Genomic DNA, 24,211 nt, shown 5'->3' with positions numbered 1-24,211 from the left:
AGGAAAAAGATTCCTTTCTTTTTTAAAAAATCAGACTTGAAATTTTTATATCCTTTGAGTCATATTCTCGAAGCAACTAGCTGATTAATTCAAATAATGTGACTTTCCCAATTCAAACATGACATTTTGAAAATCATCCATGAATTACATACCTGAAGAATAAAAACTTTTTCTGTGCCATTTAGGTCTTTTTTTTCCTTTTCATTTTGAGGGCAATCGTGAATATGTGTAAGGGCACATTTATTATTCCCAGAACAGATAGAAAATTAGCAAAGTAATAAAATTCTTACCCAGCTTTGCTATTGCAGCTGTGTCTCAACCTAGTCTCCTGCCAATTTCCCTGCCACTAAAATGGTTAAGGATGATGTTATTTTTGCCATTGCAGGCAAGGTACTGGTCTTTGTATATTGGCTTTCCAAATCTCTACATGGAGATCTAAGAAAAAAATATCTGTATCTAAGCCTTGTTCTTCTGGTGGGGTTCATAAAGAGTTGCTAATCCCATAACTTTATTCCTGAGAATTCCTATCTTCTGATCCTGGAAACTGTCCCTCTTCTAATCTCATATGGTAAACCAGTTTTAAACCTCAGAAAAGCAACTGGCTGTAAGCTTTCTGCCTTAATTTACATTACTGAACTCAGGATCTGTACACATGGATGTATGTTTCTGTGTATACCCACCCAGTAATTACTGAGGCAAGCCTTTAATGAGTCTGAAATAGTGCCGGCATAATGGTGATGACCCACACATTTTTCTGCTGGAAATTGTAAGTGGATCACAAAGAGGAAACCCCATCCCCTCTCCCCACACATATTTCCTGTGAAGGTTTTTCATGACTCTGTATGTTGGGCCAGGGTCACTGCTCCTGGGGGTGCTGATTAGGCTGCTCAGTGGATTACAGCAGTGTTAGTCAAAGAGTGGTCCAAGGAACACTAGTGGAATGGGTCTGTAGTCAGCAAGGGCATGGATTCAATATTAAGAAAAGGTGTTTAGAAAATTTTAGAGGTATTTGGCAGATTCATTTTTCCACCTGTTGAATCTAATCATGAAAACTGGGGGTTTATTATTTTGTTTTGTAAAATCTCAATACTATTGAAATATAGTAGGGCTCCTATCTGGGGCCAGATGAGATTGAATTGTCTTTTCTGGCAGAACTATCACCACCAGCAAAACCTCCTCTCCACAAGAGCATGATGACAGTAATAAGAAACTTATATTTAAAAAGCACTTAGAAAGCTTTAAAACATGAAGTGAAGTCTTGGTTTGGGACCCTCTCGAAGCAGATCCATAAAGAAGCATATGAACAAGTAGCTCATTTGGGAAATGATTCCAGCAAGGAACAGTAGGAAAGTGGGGAAGAAACAGGGAAGGAAAGGAAGCCAATAAATGGTGTGTTACCAAGCAGGTTACCACCTGGACAACTGGGAGCTACACGAATTGTATAAAATATTCTTGAGAATTGCCCACTTGAGGGGTGAAGGAGCTGGGGTGCTCATCCACCGAGTTCCCGTCAGTTGACTGTTAAGTGCTGCTGGGACTGTTCACTCACTGCCCTTATGCAAGCTGAGTGGGCCCCACTGGCTAGAAAAAGCTATAGGCAAAGATTTTCTGGAAATTCTCACTGAGAGCTGGGCTAGTATATACAGACATGGCAAATGCCGCAGGGATGTATGGGATATCAAAAGCATCTGCCAATGAGTAGAGAGGACAGGTGGTCTTATCCAATTATAGATAGTAAACTGAGGTCCAGTTCAGCACTGTAATACAATATAGAAGATGGTGATGGGATGAGTGTAGGGAAAATGGTCAGGATCCTCACCTGCTCCTAATCTACTCACCCATGGTGTATGTGCAATAATGTAATACTTAGCTTACTGTGCAGGCACATGCTTGCATAAAAAGAGCTCTGCCGGTGCTAAGAGCAGAGGAAAGTGGAGGCTGGAGGCAAGAGCAGAGCCTGGAGCAGAGACAGCGACCAGAAGGGAGGCAATGCCTGAGGCAGAGGCTGGAGCAGAGGAAGAGATGGAGACAGGATTCTAACACTTGACCTGCCACCGTGAGAATAAAGCTTGGTATAAGCCCCTTTTTACCCACAGCATTCCATTATCATTTTCAGTCTCACCAGTCAGAGTGAACTTATCCAGGGCTGAAACCCTCTTCTGCCCAGAGCTACAATGAGAAATATCTTTTTGGTCACCTACTTTGGGGCCACCCAAAGCCCCTTCCTGCCTTGTGTAATCAGGTAGTTGCGGGTCTACCTGTGTGGCAGAGACTGCTGGGTGCTCACACAACCCATCTCTGCTTCCTGGGCCCCAACTAGACTCCATTTCCCAGTCTCCCTTGAAAAAGTGTGTGGCTTATTACAGAGATGTAGAGACTGAATGGAAGTGATGTACAATACTTCCCTGCCTGACTTATGCAAACCTTCATGCAAATTCTCTCAGCAATTTACTATTCCAGAAGACTGGAATAGAGATGACCCCTGGGGCAACCTAGAGAGTCACACCTGGAAGACGGTTTAGCCACAATATGGAAGGATCCTGGGTCCCTGGGTCATCACTTAGAAGAGAGCCACTTGACAAGAAACATACTCATTAGATTTTTATTGTGTTAAGCCACTGTGGTCTTGAGGATTGTCTATTATAGTAACTAGCATTACCTTAAAGAATACAACAAATATGTGTGAGCCAATAATTTATTTTTAATATCACTTACCATTATCTCACATTATATACTTATTTATTTATCAGTTATGTATCCTCCAAAAGGAACACTTGGTTTTGTACACTGCTGTATCTCTGGCATCTGGAACAATGCCTGGCAACTAGTAGATGTTAAATAAATATTTGTTGAATCACTAAATAAAAATGCCCAATTCTCATGGCTCATGGCATACAACAGTCCCTCTACTCAGACTTTATGTCTCTTAGTTCATTCTCACAACTACTGTATGAGGAAAATGAAGCACTTAGAGGCTGATTAACTTATCTGGTGATGCCCAGCAGGCAAGTGAGGGCACCAGGACTAGAATCTAGGTGGTCTGACTCAACCCTCAGATTCTTATGCTCTCTGCACATTGTCTGATGTCTGCCAGGTGCAAAGCTAGGAGCTGAGGGTGTAGGAAAGCATGAGACACAGCACCTGCCCCTGAGGTCAATGCAACAGGCAACAGAATGGGATGTGTGTGCAGTAGGGATAACAGACCAGGCTGTTCTCATCCGTGGAGCAGGCTATCTTCTAGAAATGTTGACCTCTGTTACTTACCCAACCTGACCAAGAGCTCAGCTACAGGATTAAAAACCCTCTAACAGAATGAAAGAACTGAGCAGATTATGTAGAAATTAAGCCAGATCCTGTTTCCAGTCTAAGATACCATAAAAACTGGAGCAGAAACACTTACTTGGCAGGTTTGAACAATCTGAGCAAAGGCAGGTAAGTTGGAGTAAAAAAAAAACACCAATCCTGCCTGTAAGTGTTGGGAAAAGTCAGGAAGAGAGTAGAGCAATGGGTTAAGGTGAAGAATGTGGGCTTGGTGATCAGACATAATTGGCTTCAACCAGCTCTGCTATATACAGAGCTTTACAACCTTGGACAAGCTTGCTAACCTTGGGCTTCTCCATTCTCATTTATAAAATGGATGTAGTATGCCTGCCTCCCACGGTAAAATGATTAGCACAGAGGCACAAAGTGTGTGTTCCAGAAAAAGTGGCTAGTATAGTACCTACTCTTTGATCTCTGGTCTTAGAATAGAGAACTGTACCCTTCGGCCACTGAGCTGCAGGGCAGAAACACTTGGGACGCTGTAATCATGGCGGAAGTTGTACTGACTTGGGGCTGAAGAGAGTTCTGCATGTCCTTGGCCTCTCTCTCACCCTTCCCTGTGCAGCCACTAGAGGGCTTTGGGCATCTCTGTTCCCCACAATTGGATTGCTCACATGCAGCACCCAGGAGGCCCAGTGGATTTCTAAAAAAAAAGAGCTCTTTTTCCAGGAGTAGAAAAAAGAGCAAAGCATTCACTGAGGCATTGGTAGAGCAGCTGCTGAGGGGTCATACATGCAGAGGGGTGCTGCAGGTGAGGGGGTGCCGAGAACCTACTCTGTTGCCAGCAGTTAGCCCGCCCCTGAGCACATGATCCACTTTCTTGGAGGGAATTACCTGGGGTTACCTGGGGCTGGTTTGGGGCCCTATGTTGAATGAAATAAGGTCTTCTTATTAGATAACTTGAGCAGAGGGCTGGATTTCTGAGGATCACTCATTGGGAGTTTTGAGAAACTGAAAACTAGCTCATCCTGATAGAGGCAGATTATAGTTGAGCAAATTTCCAGAGGTGTGGCACTACTGATGATGTTCAGGAGAGTGGGGGTGTTCTCAGTGGGCAAAGGGGCCAGGTTCCCTTCCCTGCTCCCAACTCACCCCATCTTCCTACTCTCAGTTCATTAGGTCAGCAAAGTCTGATAGGAAAAGGCAAATAACCCATTGAAAGCATCCCTCATAGCAGTCATCCTCACTGTAGCAGGAAAGAACTGCTCCCTTTAATCTTTTATGCTAAATACTTAACAAAAATACTTTAGATAATATGGCTCCATTACTTGCCACTGTTATGTCTCAATACTCTTAACAACTCAGTCTTCAGAGAACAGCAGGCTCTTGCCTAGTTCCTTGCCTCTGTCCATACTGTTTCTTAATCCACAGGCATCCATTCCTCCCTCCCAGTAGGCACTTCCCTGATTCCTGCCTCTGTTTTCCCACAGTACTTTGCACTTACCCTTAATAGCACATTTATCAGAGGATGTTATTGCTGTACATTTTTGTCTTTCCCCATCACTCGAGCGTCTTATGAGCTTCATTTCCAGTTTCTGCTTGAATACCTATTCTGACACTGTCTCAAAGGCAATACATTCCATTTCAATTAACTTTTTGCAAAAATAGTTTTCCTATTATTAGAAACCAAATCTGCTTCCCTGAAATATAGACCTATTGAATCTCTACCTACCAGTTGAATTGTCTAAAATTTCTCCTGATGTGAATAAGGCTTCTTATTCTATAATTAGAAATAAATCTTAAATATAAATACCCTGAGAGGGGTCAATATGTGCATAATTCATTCTAAAGTGTAAATGACAGATAAGATCTTTTCTGTAATAAGACGATTGTATCAGGAGAACCTAAGTGTGGGGTCAGGAATACCACAGACACCAGGAATGTAATGACACTAGAATTTTGATATAGTAGAAAGAGCCCTGGGCTAGGAAATGAAGGTTGGGTCCAATATGATTTATGTTTTTTGAGCTTTGGTTTTCTCATTTGGAAAAAGAATAATTTGCATGACAAGTAGTTCTGTTTATTACTGTAATTGCAGAATTTTGTCCAGAAGCAGCCCCACTCACCTGGGCTGGCTTAAGCACTTGCTCTGGGCAGCTTGAGCACTTAGCTCTTTCTTAGCTCTTGGTGGGAAAAAAGTTGTATGTGTCAATGAGCTTCAGCCTCCTGGGCACTGGGTTGACATTCTTGGTGCTAAAGATGCTATGACTTATTCCAAGCACCATCACATCAAACAATGAACCTTTTATTCCCACCTGGTTTGCACCTTCCTTTCCCCTGCTTGGAAACCTTATGTCACCAGGGCTATTTATAGTATTTATGATAAATATTTGCAGGTAACACACTTACTGCAGCTAACACATTTTATTATGATTTTATTATATATTCTCTTTTCCTGGAGTTTTACAAGTAAAATTGCATAAGAACCAACTTTTATATTTGTCCTAAGTTCCACACTACAGAACCAGGTCACATTACAATTGCTTGATGCATGACACTCAATGTCTCAATAAATACTTTACAAAAATAATGTAGTATTTTTCCTTTCTTAAAACATAAAAAAATTAGAATTTCTTAGACTTGAGTCCCCCTCTTCTTTTTATATTTATTTGCTGGGAATACACTGGTGGAGTAAAAAATTGTTAAAATGGTATTATGATAAAATGGATGAAATGAGGTCCATGTTCTTTTACCATTTATTATGCTTTTTTTTTCTTTGGAAAAGTGCTACTACCTTTTCTTATGTCTAACCTTCCTGCAGCCTTCTGAGCCTACTAAGACGTGAGCAGAAATTCTGCCATTCCAAAGCCTTTTAGTAGAATCATAGCATTATGCTACTATTGGCCTTTTATTTTAAAGCTATTTCAAGCCAGGCTTCAGATTTGCCCCTAAAGTACCCATTTGTCCCCCACCCTATACCTAGTCTTAGGCAAGAGAATTTTGGAAGCTGAGACTTCAGCAAGGTGCCCCATTACTAAATGATTTTTGGTTTAACATGGGTGTTTTCTCGTTTTGATGGACTTCCATTGAGCTACTTACGCTTGAAGAAATCATTACAAAATCCCCTTTCTCTTCCACCTCCCTAAGCCCCTGTCTGAACTCTCCCAGAAGTGATTAGTTTCACAACTCCAGAGAAAAGGTTACACTTAAGTCACATTCATGTTAAATAAGTTACATATAAAACCTGCTCATAATGTTACACCTTCATCTTTTTCCTGCTCTGCTTCTCCAGGAAACCGTCTGGGCGTGAGCCGAGTTGCACCCATTGTGGTTTCCAGATTCTTCTGGCTCCTTTGTCCTTGTCCTCCTGCCACTGGAGCCCTAGGAGGAGTCCCCAGGAGGTCTGTGGGCTTGCAGGTGGCAAGGGCGGCTTCCGATGGCAGTCCCCCGGGCCTGGCGCACACCCTGGTGTGATTTATGAAAAATACTCGTGGTGTACACAGACACACACGGATGCGGGTAAGAGGGGCTCGAGCGCTCACGCGGCAATCAGTGCAGTGCATCTGAGTCACGAGTACCAGCGGGGGCGTCTCTTTAATACTCCCTGGCCTCTTGGAACTGCTTAATGTAATCTTCGTCCGACGGGCTCTCAGTGCACTTCTGTGCGTTGTTGGGGGGCCGGGCCTCGTTGTACCTGCTCCAATCGCCCTTGCAGATAATCCAGGGCAGGACGTCCACCTTGTAGTGGAGCTCTGCTGAGAACTCGGTGCTGATGAGGTTGGGCGTCCCCGCCCCTTTGCCCCTGGTGATAAGCTGCATGTTGTCGCCATAGCAACAGTGCTGGGCAGCCAGTGTGGTGCTCTCCAGGGACAGCATGGAGCGAATGCAGTACCGGGCAGTGGGCTTGTAGATCTCCAGCTTCTCCTTGGGCCCGCTGGCATCCTTCCAGCGGAAGTCCTTGCGCTTGATACGGTCGAAGATGTCGGCGGTGCTGTAGGCCACTTCGGTGGGGTAGGAGCAGGGGCAGCTGGGCAGGTCGTTGATCACCTTGTGCATGTACTTCTTTAGGAACTCGCTTTTGCAGCTCATCCATCGCTCACAGCTGTCCGTGTCTGAAAAAGGCCACCAGGAAACCCTCTCACCAAGTGTAAATCAGGCAGCAGGATGGCACTGAGGTCAACACCTCCCCTCCCATGGTGGGGCCCTGCAGCCCCTGGAGCGCTGTGGTCACCTGCCCATGGGCTCGGAAACTATTCACAAGGCAAGCCCCTCCCCACTTTACGCTACAAAAAACTTACAGACACACAGAAAAGTAGAATATGCTTATACAATGGCCAATTGTGTGCCACCACCTAAATTAAACCATCACTATATTTGCTTCATATTTTTATTTTTGGAAACATATGTTTTACCCCTAAGTTTTATTAGGCATCTATTTATTGAAAAAAGGAGGATATGGGGACGTGGGGATAACCATAACCCCATTATCCATAGCAAAATTAATAATTCAGAGAGCCGTTTGGAATCACCTCTTTAAATGAGTGGTGACGGGGTAGAAAATGCCTTAAAGGAATAACTGTAAACTAGGTTTTATTTCTGTCACTCACTGAGTGGCTTAAACCAGGACTAGTGGCCTAACTCTTACCTTAGGCACCAAACCATAGTGATCATTGCATATACATCCACATGATAAGATGACTCAGAAACAAGGGCCTACTGGCCCTGCTTTCCTGGAACCTAGCATTTAGGGAGAGGCCACTCCCCATAGACTAGAACCCACCCCCACAGGTGTTGTGTTTGGTCCTTACATATTAATTGCCAACATTTAAGAATTTGGTGGTTCTACTTATTAATGTGGATTCCTGGTTTCATTTGAAAAACCAAAAGATATGTTTATGCTGGTCCTGCATTGCTGCATGGGAACAAGTGGACAAACAGTGGCCACTTTTGCAAACCCATGTGGAGCAGAAAAAGTCTGATGGGTTATCTGGGGTGGGGAACACTCCAGGTCCTCTGGAGCCCAGGTGCCAGGCCTTGGTGGACCTGGGAGCAAAGGAAGGAAACATCGGAAGTGGCTCTCCAGCTCTGATTTAGGAGCCTGGGAGGTTGGAGGTGTCATGAGTAGAAATCAAGCAGGGCTGATCTCCAGGATGGGGCTGGTGGGTGAGGGAGCTCAGTTTTCTCTTCAGTGAAATGGGGAAGACAGAGATAGGTCATCTCACAGGAGCTCAGAAAGGCCTGGCCTAAGGTGAAACATGTGGGATCTTGTGCTGGGACCGAATCCCACCTCCACTGTGGGAGATTCTACCTTATAGTGCTTTAGTTTCCCATCTCTAAACTGGGGAAGAAAACTATGTGTTTCATAAAGTACAATAAGGATTAAACTGAAGGAAATGTGGGAAGCACATGGCACAGGGTCCAAGGTGCTGCCAGGGGGAATGTGCTGAGGCTCAATTGGCTCAGTTCTCCGATTCCATCTCTGAAAGTCCCTGATTGAGTGGTGGCTGAGAGAATGGAGGCTCCATCCTGGGAAGCCTGTGTCTGCAAAGCCAGTGGGGGTCTCCCTCAGAGGGCAGGGTCTTCAGAAACAAAATTCAGTGAGGCCCCCAAAAATGGCTTTGTTCTTTTCCCTCCATAGTGGATGGTCATCATAACTCATGTCCCTATAGGACACACACTGACTTAGTTTTAACTGTCAGACTTATACAGATGTTCAGTGTGATGGACATGTTTTAAATGCTTGAAAACACTTAACTCATTTAAGTCTACAATAACTCTATAAAGTAGGCACTATTACTTCATCTCAGTTTATAGATAAGAAAACTGAGGCAGTACTAGATTAAGAAACTCAACTTTGGGCAAGTCAAGCTGTCCCCATCTCTGCTGGGCATCTTCTGTTTGTCCTTCTAGATCCTAATTCCATGTTTTGCCCTGGAAGTTTGTCTTATGTGGACTGTATGGATGCGCTCCTTGAGCCTTGACTTCTAGTTGGGTTGAATCAAGAGGAGGACCTGGTCTGAGACCATGCAGAGGGAGCAGAGGGAGCTCAGAATATTTGTTCCTTCAGCTTCTCTCTCACTGTTGTGGCTTGGCTACCTCCATCTGAGGGCCAGGAGTGCTGTCAGGTAGCCCTCTCCACACAGCTACTCTGTGGGTTCTGGAAACCACACTTTCCCTTGGTCATCTGAGGCCAGGAAGTGGTGAGGGCTCCCCACTGTTGCCAGCCTCAGGGTTCTGTACAATCCCTTCTTGGTTTCCATCCACCTTGCTCATACCTTTGCAAACAGACCCTCACCCTCATCAGGTGCTCCTCAATTAACCAGTTTCAGTGTGCCATGTTCCTGCCCAGACCCAGATTGATACACCACTCCTATTCATCCATGTGTGTACTTAGCTGCACATATGGTACAAATGCACAAGAGAAAAGGTGCACCTGGACTCATGCCCTGCAGAAGGGCAAGCAGCTGCCTGCCTGTGGGCTGTGTTACAGGGAGGCCTGAGACACTCTCTGCCCCAAAAAACCACTTTTGCTGCTGTACCACTTTATGTAAATTTCCCACATTTAGTCTTTAAAAATTTTTTATTTGATCAAATGCATTGTGTTTGCAGAAGGCTTTTGCTAAAGGCAGTTTGATTGCGTGTGTGATGGACTGAGGTGGAAGCCGTGGGCAGTACAGAATTTCCAAACTGCCTCCAACTTGCCTGAGGACTCAGGGCAGAAGTGAAGAGGCTAAGGAAGAATTCTGGAGTGGCAGAAAGAAATGTGGCAGAATGAGTCTTACCTTTCTGCATACTGAGTTATGTCCAGAAGCTCCTGAAGATATTTTTAAAAAGCAAGCTTTCACCTTGCCCCCTAGGTAGCCACTTTCAATTTTGCTTGATCCATGTTTATTGCATTTGCTCTAGAACTTTCTAGCAGATAAGTAGAAAAGTGTACAAAGGTTTACAAAAAATTCATGTGGTGGAGGGGAGCAGGCATAATATTGAGAGAGTTCCTTTTTCTCCCTCCTTCCCTTTGCTGCAGAACTGAAATCACCATTTCCTGACTTCCTTGCGGACACTCAGTAAGATCTGTGAGAAGAGATTCCATGTGGCTTGAGGCCCTCCTGTGAGCTGAGTCGTGCTAAGGGAAGAGTGGCTGGACACAGAGGGCTGCTCAGCTCAGTCTGGTGCCAGGGGCCCAGGACTGCTCTCTCTTGCTTGGAGTATATTCAGCGAACAAGAAATATGCTAGGAGAATTAGGAGCCATAAGGGGAGAACGAAACATTTAAATGGACTCAAGGATGGCACTGCAGAGGCAAAAGCAATCTCCAAAACACTGAATCAATATTTGGATAAAAAAGAAAAAAAATCTTCTTACCGACTTCAAACAGTTTGGTGGCATTAAACTCCTCGCTTCCCGCAAGCAGACTCACTTCAGTGGCAGCTGTCCTAAAGGTGTCTTCAATTCCTAAACACAGACAGGAGCTCATTTTTCCCCAGTTATGTGGAAAAAGTTACCCCCCTCCCCTGGCAAATAAAAAAACAAATACACCTGAACAAAGCCTTTCTGTATTCATTACAACTCATGGATAGAAACTCGCCAACAGAGGAAACAGTAAAAAGCAGGTAGTAGAACATAAAATATATTAAAACCCCAGATACCATTTGCAACATGAAATCAGATCCAAATGTGCCTGAATGAGTCCTAAGGAACTCATTCACCAGGCCAGAATGGGGTTTTGGGCAGTGGGGGCCACATAGCATGGCTGTTTGTCGGGGGGTGTCAGGGCACCAAACTAAACCAGAGGCAGTGGGTAATATCTTGTTTAGTGGTCATTCCCCACCTTAAGGACTGACTGACTGGGTTCAGATCATTGCTAGCCATGTGACCTTGGGCAAGCCACCTAACCTTGATGTGCCTCAGTTTTCACATCTGTAAAGTGGGGAGAAATAAATGACCCATCTCATAGAGCTGAATGAATAAAATAAGTGATGTGTAAAGAAAGTATTTAGAATATAGATGGTGAGGGTGAGCTGATCTTTTTCCCTTGAGTCTCTGCCTAGGTCATTTTGAGGATGTAGCAGTCTATAGCAAAAGACCAGATATCTCAAATTGTAGGACTTTTACAATGGCTGAGGAGGCATTAAAAAGAATAAGCTGGGCTTGTCATTACTTGCTTCAAGGACTGACCCCACCTTGCTCCCTGGCTCACGTCCCTTCCCCACACTACCACCCCACCCAGGCTTCCGTTATAAACAGGAATCTTGTGTTTGCTGAGGCAACCCAGAGGCAGGAGTGGTAGAACATAAGCTGGTTGTTGGAGAGCCTTGGCTGCCTGCTAGGCATGACTTGAGTTCCTTTAGGGGCTCTCCCTGATTTTATGTGGGGTCCCTCAAACTTATTTTCAGGGTTGACCTAGGGGGCACACTTTTACAATGTGAACACTACCATCCAGGGAGACTGCCTGTCCATGATTCTTTACAGCAAGACTGCAAATCAACAAAGCAAATGAAGAAAGAGATACTGTAAAAATAAAATTCTTCATGTTCCAAGGGAGCCCTGAAAAGCTGGAAAAGCCAGGAGCAGAGGGGCAGAAAGGATGGGAGGAAGGCAAGGTCAGATGAGAAGAAAAAGTCTGAGCAGGGCTGCTGGCCACACTGCTCCGAGTATGAGAGGAGACAAGAAGGCGGCATTCAAAATAGTGGCAGCGAAGAACCTTTTCCTGACAAGATATTCTAAGTCTACCACCTCACCAGGTGGATCTGGATGCCAGCCCTGGAAGAAAAACAACAGGCAAGCCCCTGAGCCCTGACATTAAATGCCGTCTGTGTCCCCCTGTGGCTGAGCCCAACACATTTCCTCCTGGAAGAGATGGGAGAATTTAACAGTTAAGGACACGGACTCTGGAATCGGACTGGATTCAGACTCCAGACTGATCATTTCTTGCCTGTGTGACTCTAGCCAGTTAACCCCTGTCCCCGTTTCTATAGCTGTCAAATGGGTACAGTAATAAATACCTATTTCATGAGGCCATTGTGAGGATTAAATGGAATAACACTTGCAAAGACCTCAAAAATTTTCTTGACACTTAAGTACACAAAATACCCTATTCCTCATGATCTTCTTCGTTGTTGTATTTTTTTTCCTTTGTCATTTTCTTCATCTTCTTTATCTTGATTTTCTTTTATTTCATCTTCATCATGATCATCTTCTTCAAACTCTCCATCTCTTCCTTCTTCATTTTATTCCTGTCCTCCTCCTATTATTATTATTATTACTTATTGGTTTATTTCCACCCATGCAAATCCCATCCCACCAGACTTCCAAAGCACCTTCATTGTGATGAGCCTGGGAAAGATCAGGAAAAGCACCTTGATGGGCAGTCTACTTTTTGCAATCCAGCTGCCAGGCTGACATGGGGCTCGAATGGCCATTTCTCACATTTCAGCCCTATTACTCCACCTGCTCCTTTGTTAACATGCATGTGTCCAATCTGACCCTTCCTCTCTTTCCTCAGACACCCCTTTGCTCTTCCGCTTTTTTTGTCCCTAATATCAGCCTTATAGTTTGAGGACAGAGTTTCTCGGTTCAGAAAAAGGAAGCCTGGGTATGTAGAGATCAAGTTTTCTTTGTCTGAAATTTCTCTCAGATGAAGCCACTGGAATGCAAGGTTTCTTAGAAGAGCCCGAGGTATTATTTTAGGCTGGTCTTCTACCTGGCATGGTGAACACATAGTAAGTGTAAAACTATAGATCAGGAGTAGGCAATTTTGTTATAAAGGGTCAGAGAGTACATATTTTATGCTTTGTGGGTCACACATAGTATGGTCACATAGTCCTTCTCTTCTCCCCTTCCCCATCTCCCATCCCTTCCCCTTTCTCTCCTCCCCCTTCTTCTTACAACCTTTTAACAATCTGTGGCCCATATAAAAACAGGTTGCAGCTGGAGAACCACTGCTACAGACAGTCACAATTATTTTTCACCCCCAATATGGCCCCTCACCCAGTTTGCAATTTGTTTAGCTATGAAAACTTTGACAATGCAGTTGAAAGTGACCATTATTAACCACCAAGTGGCCTCAGTTTGCTTCCTTGAGAGCCTCTGCAGCTCTTAGGCATCACTGACAGGGTTAACTGCGTGGTTTCCCTGTAGATGCTGTCAAGCCTCTCCTGGCTTCCTTATCAGACCATGAATGTCTGTCTGCATGTGTCTCTTCAAGGCACAACAAATCCGACATCAAAGGGCCAAGTCAACCAGAGTCCCTCCTTTAAATGAAGCAAGCATACTGTGGCATTGTCCTCTGGGTCACGGCAACTGAAACTGTGCGTAAGGTTCAGAACATCCGTCTTTTCATCTGTTAAGCTCATCACTCATCTCTGGTTGCCTCAGTCTGGTCAGAAGGCTTACAGGGAAATGGTTGTCTTTTAAAAAGTCAATGTTTGTAAGTTTTCAAATATTAAAAATTTTCCCTTGAACGTGGAGCCACACCCTGCATAAACCCACCTGGGCAGTTTGGACGGTCACACGTCCTAGATTCGGTCGCGGTACATGCATAGCCACAAGACCTGGTCCGTTTCTGGTTGCCGTTCCCACAGGTGACACTGCAGACAGACCAGAGACTCCAGTCACCCTCGCCATCCGTGGAATCTGGAAGGGAGCCAGGGAGACAGTCACCAGCCTCACCCACAGCGTCACCAAGTCCTCCTCGTTGAGCAGCCTGCCAGTTGTCCAGTTCCATCATTCTCACTGTTGGTGGGGACCAGGGGATGGAAGGAATGCCTGAAGAAGTCAAAAAACTTATGGCTCCAGGTTCATTTTAGGGATTACTTTTGTGAGGGCAGGGGCTCTGTCTGAGGTTCTGGGCACTCTGGTGGTCAGCACATGGCCAGGTCCTGACCCTTAGAGATGCACAGGAAGTGTTTATTCAGAATGTATGCATTTGCAGAGTATAGGATCATAGAATCATGTGGCAAGTAATTTGCAAAGATGACTACCATGAGTTCCTTCCCTCCCTGTGCATCTGTTCACTAAGAGAGAGAAACATAGAGTCATTCTATTTCCCCTTCCCTAGAATCTGAGGACTTTGGCCTTAAGAGGACCGGCAGCTTCCAACTTTTGTTCTGGGCAACCCAGTCACTGTGAAAGAAGCTGAAGCTACACCTTTGAATTACGGGTCACCACATGGAAAGAGAGAAGACACACGAAGGGCCATCAAGACACTACACATGAGGGTGAAGCCTTCTTGAGCCTCTTAGCTCTTCCCAGGGACAGCTGAATACAGCTGATGCCCTCAGGGGCAGAGGAACTGCCCAGTGGAGCCCTGCTTGAACTCCTAAGCCAAGGATCATGAGAAATAATAAATTTCTATTATTTTAAGCCATTAAGTTTTGAGATGTTTTGTTATGCAGCAGTAGATAACTGATACATAACAGCACTGCTAAAAATGGTCCTTGAGGTCATTATTCAATATCCACCCAATGAATATTTATTGAGATTTTATTATTTGCCAGGCACAATTCTAGGCATGTGGGATAGATTATTAAATAAAACTTTCCAAGATTACTGGTCTGGTGGAACTAATATTTTGGTGCGAAGAGTTAGACAATAATCAATAAACAAAAATATCAGTAAATTACACAGTACATTAGAAGTCAGTAAGTGATATGGAAAAAAGAGAAGTAGAGCAGGCTGGGGCGGGGGAGCCTGCAATGTGAGAGATATGAGAGAGGTTGGTATATAAGCAGACAAGCATATCTTGTTTTGTCAGGTCTGTTTTACCATGCTTCACAGATATAGTGCCTTTTTTTTTTTTTAACAAATTGAAGGCTTGTGGCAGCCCTAAGTTGAGCAAGTCTATTGGCGTTATTTTTCCAACAGTTTTTGCTCACTTTGTGTTTCTGTGTCATGTTTTGGTAAGCCTTGCAATATTTCAAACTTTTTCATTATTATTATATTTGTTATGGTGATCTATGATTACAACTTGCTAAAAGCTCAGATGACAGCTTTTTTAGCAATATTTTTTAATTAAGATATGCACATCACTTTTTTAGACATAATGCTTGCACACTTAGTGGACTACAGTATAGTATAAACACACTTGAATATGCACTGAGAAACCAAAAAAAATCATGTGACTCACTTTATTGTGATATTCGCTTTATTATGGTGGTTTGGAACCAAACCCACTTAATCTCTGAGGTGTGTCTGTATTATCAAGACTAACTTCCTCTTTTCAAAAGTGAAGAAACTAAGTCTGGGAGTAATGGGGTGACTTATCTAAGGTCATAATAACAGAAAGGAAAGGTTGGGGTCTAGTGCTAAGCCCTTGATCTCTAAAACATGGCCCTTTCTGCAGCATCTCTGTTCTACAACAACTTCTCCTGGTTTATCCAAATTGTCCTACAGCCTTGAGGCCTCTGTCTGTGCCAAGCTTGGAGCAACAGGCAGGTTGTGCTGATTGTTATTCTGTAGGCCTGGCAAGAATGTAGTCCACACATGTTTCTACCTGAAGTGTGGGCTCTGTGCCAGCCTCCCAGGCTGTTGTTTACATGGCATTTGCTCTGAACACTCCTCAGACAAATACAGGGCTGCTGTCTCCCTGGCCCATTTAGCAGAGTCAGGGCAGGGGGTGGGATTCATGATTGTGTCTCTTCCCTAACCCAGAGTGAAGAGTTTGCTCACATCTTGCCTGCCCCCAGGGGCCTCAACCATTTCTTCTCCTTTCCAGAAAGGAATTTTTTTGAAGTTTGATTTTCTTCTAAGAATGGTTTTCTAACCACATGGCCAAGCAGATATTTGAAACTACTGCTCATGTGAGGAGCTGGGCTTGCTTTCCCACTGTCAGCCATCCTCATGTCTCTCATCTCTTACTAGGCATCAACACAGTAGAATTTGGGAGACAAGTTGCTTCCAAAGGGAGAAACCACTGAGGTAGGGGCAGTTGTTGCTCCCTCTGATACCTTTGCCATCTGGTATCTCTTGGTACTTTCCCAAGAACACCAAGATGCGCCTGGAACAATCATGCTACCTCACTCTTGTCAACAGGAGCATCCAGGCACAGCGGGTTATACACACAGGTGAACACACTCAACAGCATCCTATACATACGACCAAGGTCAGATTTGTTAAAAGGAAGAACAACAACAACAAAAAGTCACAAATTAAGGTCGCCACTTCTGTTGACTCATAAAAAGTGTGCAGTGAGTCAGTCAGAGAAAGCTCATTAAATCACTGTAGGGACAATGGAGTTCTCATGGCCAGGATCCTCACCTGACCTTAATCTGCTTGTCCACTGCACATGGGCATTGATGTAATAACTGGCCCACTGCGTAGGTGCAGGCTTACACACCTGTTGGCAATGAGCCTTCATTGTATATAAAGAGCTCCACCCAGTGCTCTGCAGGGATTGTGGGCTGTGACGGTGGAGGCCATAGTCATGATTCTAGCACTCGACCTGCCACTGTGAGAATAAAGCTTGGTGTAAGACCATTTACCAACAACATTCCATTGTCATTATTCAGTCTCACCAAATCCAGAATGAACTTGCATGGAGCTGAAACCCTCCAGGGTGACAATCACATAGGTAAGAGTTCATGTCACCTGTGTGGGGAGTGCATGATCCAATGATATCAAGTGGTGTGCTTCTTGGCTCAGCAGAAGCAACAGGGCTTCAACCATCTAGATATTTCTTGCAACTTCTCCTCCCTGTTGCAGTAACATAGAGAGCTAATTTTCGAAAATATCATCCCTGAATCTTGAGGCTTCTAGCATTAAACCCATCATGAGGCTGTACTGGAATCTCTACATGAGGAAATTTCCTGTTTTGGTTTCTTGAATCTAAATTATTGAACATTAATACTGTGTTGGGTTATGTGAACAATGACTTTCATAATTCCTCCCTTCATGTGGACTCCTTTAGTTATTCTCCTCCCATGCTGACCCAGCCTGGACTATGTGATTTGCTTTGGCCAATGGAAAAAGCAGCAGACATGATGCACACAGGCTGGAACAGAGCTTGTGCACCAGGGTTGGCCTCCTGCTATAGGGAGCTCTTCCACACCACGCACAGAGCCCAGGATAGCATACTGGAGGGTGAGGGACGAGGTGGAGAGAGGCCCAGCTGGGACCTCATCACTGTGAGTGAAGCCATCCCAGACCACCCAGCCCCAGCCAAGCTAAGCCAAGAGCAGAGCAGTCCAAGCAACCTGTAGGTTCTTGGGAGAGAACATTGTTTTTTAAGCCTTTACATTTGGGGTGGTTTCTTAAACAGCACAAGTTAACTGTTACAAATACACCATATAGTTCTCCCTAAAATATACTCTCTAGCTGGCCAGCAGACTCTGGAACCATGAAGGATTTCTTATTTCAGTAAATGGCTTTCTCCATGTTTTTATTTTAAATGCTTGTAAAGCCATTTATTTTCCACTTTTTAAAAATATGGTCTCCCAAAGTCAGGCACAGAGCAGTTATATAGCCAGGTATTAATGATTTCTGTTGGGCCAGCAGTGAAATGAAACAACCTCAGAGGGAAAAGTGTCTATGTCAGCTCACCATCCTACAGCCTCCACGGCATAGTGCCCCAGACGAACATCCTAGCAAAGTCCCTTCTGTTTAATGTGTCTGAGGGACAGCAAGGGCATCTCTGAGTGTGGGACCCAGCCTTCAGGGCAGTGTTCCCCCCCACTATAATAAAAGAGGGTTGTTTTCCTTTGCCCACCTGTCAGGGGGCATTGCTTGGAGCAGGAGATGAATGTGAGCAGCAGTGACTGCAAAGAAGACAAGGACCGTGAACAACAGTACCTGTGAGCAAACATGTGGTGCTCTGGCAGCCCCAATCTGGGAAAAACAAAGAGCTCCATGAAGGAAAAAGATGCTCCACAGCACACTGGGCTGGGAGCTGGGTTTCAAGGATGTCATTTGAAATTTTATGGTAGTCATTATGTATCTAGTGGCAGTGTTTGGGCAACTGAAGTGACTTGGCTCTTGGCCACTGGCAAGCCTCCACCACTCATCCTAGATGACAGTGGCTCTGCTTTAACCAGCTGTTCTGTCTAAACACACTGCTTTCACTCCTGTAATAATCCAGAAGGTAGGTGGAAACATCCTCCTTTTATGAGTAAGGAAATCAAGGCTCAGAGAGGTTAGGGCACTTGCCTAAGGTTATACATCTCAAGCCCAGCAGAGCTGGGGTTAAATCTGAGGCCTGTCTTCTCCTGCTGTGTCCTTCCTGTTCTACATCCTGGCATTCTAGCAGCTTTGATTGTGGCCCACATTGGTCCCCCTTCCTTTAGACACCCACTTAGGTGGTCTCACTCACCATTACAAAAAAAAAAACCTTGAAAAAAAGAATCACTGCGACATCTATTAAAATTGGACTGTGAGCAGTTAGAGAATTGCAAAGAACTGAGTCTCAACAAGCAGTGCCCATATGATTCCACTATGCAGGCTAACAGTTTTGTGGATGGTATACTACTATTCAACAGAAAAATATTTACTTGGACTCCTTTGTCCTGGATGATACCTTAAGTATCTACATAGAAGGTAATTAAAATACAGTATCTCCAACACAGTCCAAAGTTAAGCCAACTCATGGTCACATTATGTATTTCCACAAACACAAAATTAGGTCTAACTTCTGTTGTGCACTGTATAATTTAGTCTAAAGATGTCACTATATTTATTTCACCTAGGATTTTCTGAAATACTCTTTGGCCACAAACATTTAAATTCTTATTAAAAATCCTGCCTTCAAAAATCTGAGATCATCATTCTCCATGAAGACCAGTCCCTGTGGCAATGTTAGCCCATCTCAGACAAGACAGCATGCAGGTGGGTGCAGTTGCTCTGCTCTGCTGGTGCACAAACCTCACCTTCCTGGGTAACATGTTCTCTCCCGGTATCCTCCACGGCACTCAACATAGGATAAATACTTAGAAATTGCTCAACTGTTTACTGTTGATTGAAATAAAAGAGGATTCAGCCTGTCTGATGCTGTGTGGAATTCTAGAAATCACATGTTCCCTGTGAGTCAGTTGGAGAAGCAGGGATCAATTCACTGTGCAAATGTACCAAGTATTTACAACACACTTAGGTTCTTGCTACTCAAAGTGTGGTCCGAGGGCCTGTGGGGTCAGCTGCATCTACTGCATGAGAAGCTATATTTCAACAAGCCCCCCAGGTTATTCGTGTGCATATTAAAGTCTGAGAAGCATGGCTTTAGAGTTATTAACAGGGGCAATATTCTCTTTCTAAAGTAGTACTCCTGGCATCTAGTCTAATGATGGAGAAGTTACTAAGAAATACTACAAAATCTTACAAGATGTTGTAAAGTTACTAACAAATACTACAAAATCTTAACATGTTGTAAAGGTCCAGATGTGAGGCACTTCCTTGGTATTCCAGGCCTAAAAATCTGGGGTGCAGGTGACTGAAACAGACACAGTACTTTCCCTAGTAGCAGCAAATTCTGTTCTCAGGATTGAAATGAAGGGGATTCCCCTTAACTTTCATGAATTCAGCAGGTGAACTCTGTAAAAGCTTTAGATGCATGAGAATCACCTGGTGACTTTGGTGGGAAAAAGAAATAAAGAAGCAAAGAAAGACAGGCTCCAGGTCTCAGTCCTGGACATTCTGGTTCAGTAGGACAGCAGCATCCCTCAACATGGCTAAATATGCGGGTCACCCATGGGGCTTTAAAACACACTAAGGTCTGGGCCCTTCCTACCCCCAGAGAAACCAATCTAATTGTTCTGGAGATATGTCTGGGCATTGGGATTTTAAAAATCCCAATGCCTAGATAAGTTAATTAATGAAAAGCCAAGGCCCAGAACCATTGATCTCAAATAGTGGTGCTAAATGCATCAAAGATCCTGCAAGGTTTGTTCAAGACTGATCCCAGCATGTCTGACAGTGGCTAGAAATAGGCTTGGGGTGGAGCCTGAAGATTTGCATTCCTAACACAGTCCCAGGTGATGCTGGTGAAGCTGAATTGGGGACCACACGTTGGGGACTGTTGGTATAGAAGGAAGGGGTTGGGGCCAGGATAGGCATTTTTTAACTGGCAACCAAAGGATCCTGATACTGAGGGTCTGTGGCCCATTCTCAGAAACAATGTCCTCTGTTAGTTGAGTGAACTGGTTAAGCTGAAAATCTGAGCAGCGTCAGGTGAGCACCCAGAGATCTTCCGCATTTCTCTTGTTTAATGGCACTGGACTTTCCCCCCAGTTCCTATCTCCCAATCTAAGTACTTATTTCCAGATATACTCTACTGTCCTAAAGAATGAGTTGTGGTCTTCCCAGAGAGGCAGTATAACAAGGGGTTAAGAGAACAGAGTCTGGACCCAGATGTCTGAGATGAATCCCAGGTCCTGATGCTTGAGGTCAAGTTGCTTAATGTCTCCAGGCTTCAATTTTTCCATCTGTAAAATGGGATGCCTGCCAATTATGAGAGCTAATGTATGTGAGATGCCCTAAAGAGACATTGGCACATGGTAAGTGCTATATAAATATTGGGTACTATTGCAAGTCTTTCCTCTTAGGAAATAAATAAATTAGGCTTCCTCTTGAAAAGGGGAGAGTTTCACGAGCCTCCCGATTGGAATGGGTATGAGAATTCTTTCTCTGCTCTCCTAACATTTGCTGTGTGTCTGCCACAGCACTATTTTGCTCTATCACTTAATTTTCTCTTTGTTCACAGCTAGGTGAGATCCTCTTTAGGGAAGGACTATGTCTTTCTCATTTTTGGATTCCCAGAACCTAGCACAGTGCCAGACACATGACATGCTCTTAGTAAATGTTTGTTGAACAACTGAATGATGTGTCTGGACAAAAGAAAAGTGTCTTGCTGTTCCGGAAGTTGTCTAGAATCATCTATGAGTGGGCAGAAATGACTGTCCAACATACAACTGGTCTTTCTCCTGAAATATGGGGAAAAGGGTGAAGGTACAAATGGTACAAGACAAATGATCCTCATCATAGAGTGTTCATCCCTAAGTCTGCTGGTGGTGCAGCCACAAGAACATCATGATGATGGATGTATGTGTAAGACATCACATATTCTTATCACACAGGATACACTACCTGATTCCCCACAAGGACTGGCCAGATGCTTGCCAAATCAGTTTCCTCTTCTTCTTGCACACACAGACTACATTTCCCAGCCTCCCTGACATCTATGTGAGGCCAAGTGACCAGGTCTTGCTAATAGAATCTGAGCAAACTACACTGTGTGTCATCTCCAGGAGGAGGAGGCTAAGAGCATGTGTGGCTTTTCCGGGCTCCTATTTGTCTTTTTGGCTGCCAGCCAGATGTAGAGCATCAGTGCCTAACTGTCAGGCCCTAGCAGTTGGTGGAGCTCCAAGATAGAGGGAGCCTGGGTCCCTGATGGAGTTGAGATGAGTACACACACACACACACACACACACACACACACACACACACACACACACACACACACATGCTCTGTCTTCTATCCCAACTCAAGTGAAAAATGAACTTTCATTATTTAAATTACTGAATGTATAAGTTATTTGCTACTGCACCGATCCTACTTATAAACATGGAAAACTACAAGCCCCAACTTGGGGTTTTGAAATGTGTTGACAACATGTAAAGCATGTTCATGTGGATTCCCACAGACCACTTCACTGCCCATGTCAAACGTAACACGGATGCCTGGTCAGTGGAAGCAGCTGGACAGTAAAATATACAAGGAAGCTCATTTGGTGATTTCTTCATTTTTGGAAATAAAACTAAAATTTTCTGGGAAAAAAGGCAGAACCTCAAAGACTCCTAACTAAAATAATAATCCTCTCCTCTGAATTGGTACGATTTTACAACTAGAGTCTTTCCAGAAAAATGTGACTGCTGGTGCCTCCTTGGGGCCTCTCAGGAACTTCTTACGAGGTACACCTCATAGCCAACCAAAAGCCACGTACCATAAACTGGGCTTTGCTTGGCTCCATGTCTGCAAGGCCTCACCGTCCTTACTGGTTCTCCCCACCAATGTTATATTACTGGCTGGTAAACTCACCATATTCTGGCTGCTCTTTGGTTTCAAAAGTCCGGTGGCCTGGGGCTGGGTGGTCCCACCCCCTGGGGGGGTTGAGGAAGTTGCTGTCGTCCGAGGTACTGTCGTACTTGTAGTCCTGGTCCCCGCTGTTGGCCCTCGCCAAGGACAAGGACCTCTGCCACCAGGCCCGCCAGTCAGGGGATGGGACTGACCAGCTGGGCTTATTCTCCGGATGCTGATCTTTATCTGCTTCAGACTCGGGACCATCCACAACCTCTATGGTGACCTGAAGAATCCAGAAGAGGCCAGGGTCAACAAGGAGTCACCAGCCTCCAGGCTGGGCACCCTCGGAAGGAAGTCTGAGGGAGCCTGGGGAAATGATGAGCCAGAGCTGAGACTGCATCGTGACACAGAATGGACAACATCCAGAGAAGGCCCAGCAAGCCTCCTGGCTAGAGAACAGTGATGAACGTGGGCTTCAGGGTAGGAGGAGACAATTCATAACTAGGACTCCTGATTTACTGATGACAACATTGCTGGGAAATCTTTAATTCAAGGAGTAAACATGTACTACATGGGTACCTGAAGTGAGACAAGAATAATTATAATAAAACTGAACACTTACTAACTCTGTTCTAAATCCTCTACATATATTGATTTATTTAATCCTTGTACCAACCTTGTAAGGTTGGCACTACTCATTGGCCCCTATAGTTGATCATTTGCAAAGATGGCCTGGCGATTCCTGCCATCCTTGTCTGTGTGTGCCACACACCTCCCATCCAGAGGTGGAGTTTATTTCCCCTCTCTTTCAATCTGGCCTGGCCTCGTGACTCGCAGTAGAATATGGCAGGAGTCATTGTGGCAAGCGTTATGAGGTCTTGTAACCTCCATTTTCATTCCCTTGTGATGTTCTTACCACTGTGTAAGGAAGCCTTTCACTCAGAGCCCACATGAAGGGAGAGGCACACAGAAATGAGCACCTCAGCCAATGGCCAGCTGCAAGGCCCCAGTCATGGATGGGGCCTTCTTGGATCCTCCAGCCCAGGCGGGTCACCCAGACCATCCAGCTGAGCCCTGCTTAAACTCCCAACCCACAGGACAGTGAGCAATCCAGTGGTCATTGCTTCAAGGTATTAAGTTTTAGGGTGGTTGCTAGACAGTAAAAGACAGCTTTTGACAGACAGGAAAAACTGTTACACAGATAAGTTACCACCTCACCTGAGGTCACAAGCTAGTAAGTGGCAGATGGGGATACTCTGGCTCCAGAGCCCATGGTCCTCCCAAATTTACCACACTCCTCTCAAAAAGTAACAGAGGTACCATCTTCTCAAGGGACTGAGGGAGCAAAGGGGTCCCAGAAGCTGGAGGGGGCCTGGGTGCCACGGGTTGTACAGAGATGTGAGTGCAAGGTCCTCAAGACCCACGCTTCACAGCTGTGATTTCACTCATCCCGAAGTCCAGCCTCAGTGCGTACACTCCTCACCCAACCCCTCAGGGTCAGAGCACAGTCCCGCAGCCAAGGTTAGAACTTGCTCTCGGATTCACGGAGCCTAGTTTTGAAATCATGGGGCTGGAAGAATGTAGTTTCTTGGCTCTGACAGACAATCAACATAGAGAAACTTATTTAAGAAATATAATAAAAGACTCACTGGGTTCCTTTGGCCATCACACTGCCCTTGCAACACCCCCTGGATAAGTTATGTGCAAATGAATCAGAAACATGTGCTCCCAGTAATCAGCGCAAGATGTACTGGGCAGATGCACTTCCAGCTTTGCTTTAAGCTGGCAGCTGAGTTGCTGGGATGCTCTGCCAAATTGCACTGGGGTGTGCCTACCCCCGGGACAAACAGTTCCTTCCTTTTGTGTTAGGAATGGGAAGGTCTGAATTCTACTCTCTTTGATAAAACAAAGTTGCCTTGCCAATGGTGGGCCTGAGCTGTGGCCTTGTGTGGCC

The 24,211-nt window shown here is 44.7% G+C and overlaps 1 protein-coding gene across 3 annotated transcripts in view; it reads right to left on the bottom strand.

Moving 5' to 3' along the window:
* Positions 1 to 5,679: 5,679 nt before the first annotated feature.
* The window catches only part of ISM1 (isthmin 1), a 64,905-nt gene continuing 46,373 nt past the window's right edge, over positions 5,680 to 24,211 (bottom strand). For 2 of the 3 annotated variants that reach the window (XM_073236944.1, XM_073236945.1), the window contains 4 exons: positions 22,276 to 22,540; positions 13,749 to 13,991; positions 10,623 to 10,712; positions 5,680 to 7,373 (listed from right to left, as the gene is read on the bottom strand). In XM_073236944.1, coding sequence (XP_073093045.1) covers positions 6,856 to 7,373; positions 10,623 to 10,712; positions 13,749 to 13,991; positions 22,276 to 22,540 — 1,116 coding nt within the window. In that variant the 3' untranslated portion in view covers positions 5,680 to 6,855. The remainder of the gene's footprint in view (positions 7,374 to 10,622; positions 10,713 to 13,748; positions 13,992 to 22,275; positions 22,541 to 24,211) is intronic. The other variant, XM_037022468.2, reaches the window with a different exon arrangement.

Source organism: Manis javanica, chromosome 5 (assembly GCF_040802235.1).
Source record: "Manis javanica isolate MJ-LG chromosome 5, MJ_LKY, whole genome shotgun sequence".
Lineage (NCBI taxonomy): Eukaryota > Metazoa > Chordata > Mammalia > Pholidota > Manidae > Manis > Manis javanica.
Note: the sequence above shows the minus strand (reverse complement) of the source record. Positions and strands in the feature narration are given on the sequence as shown.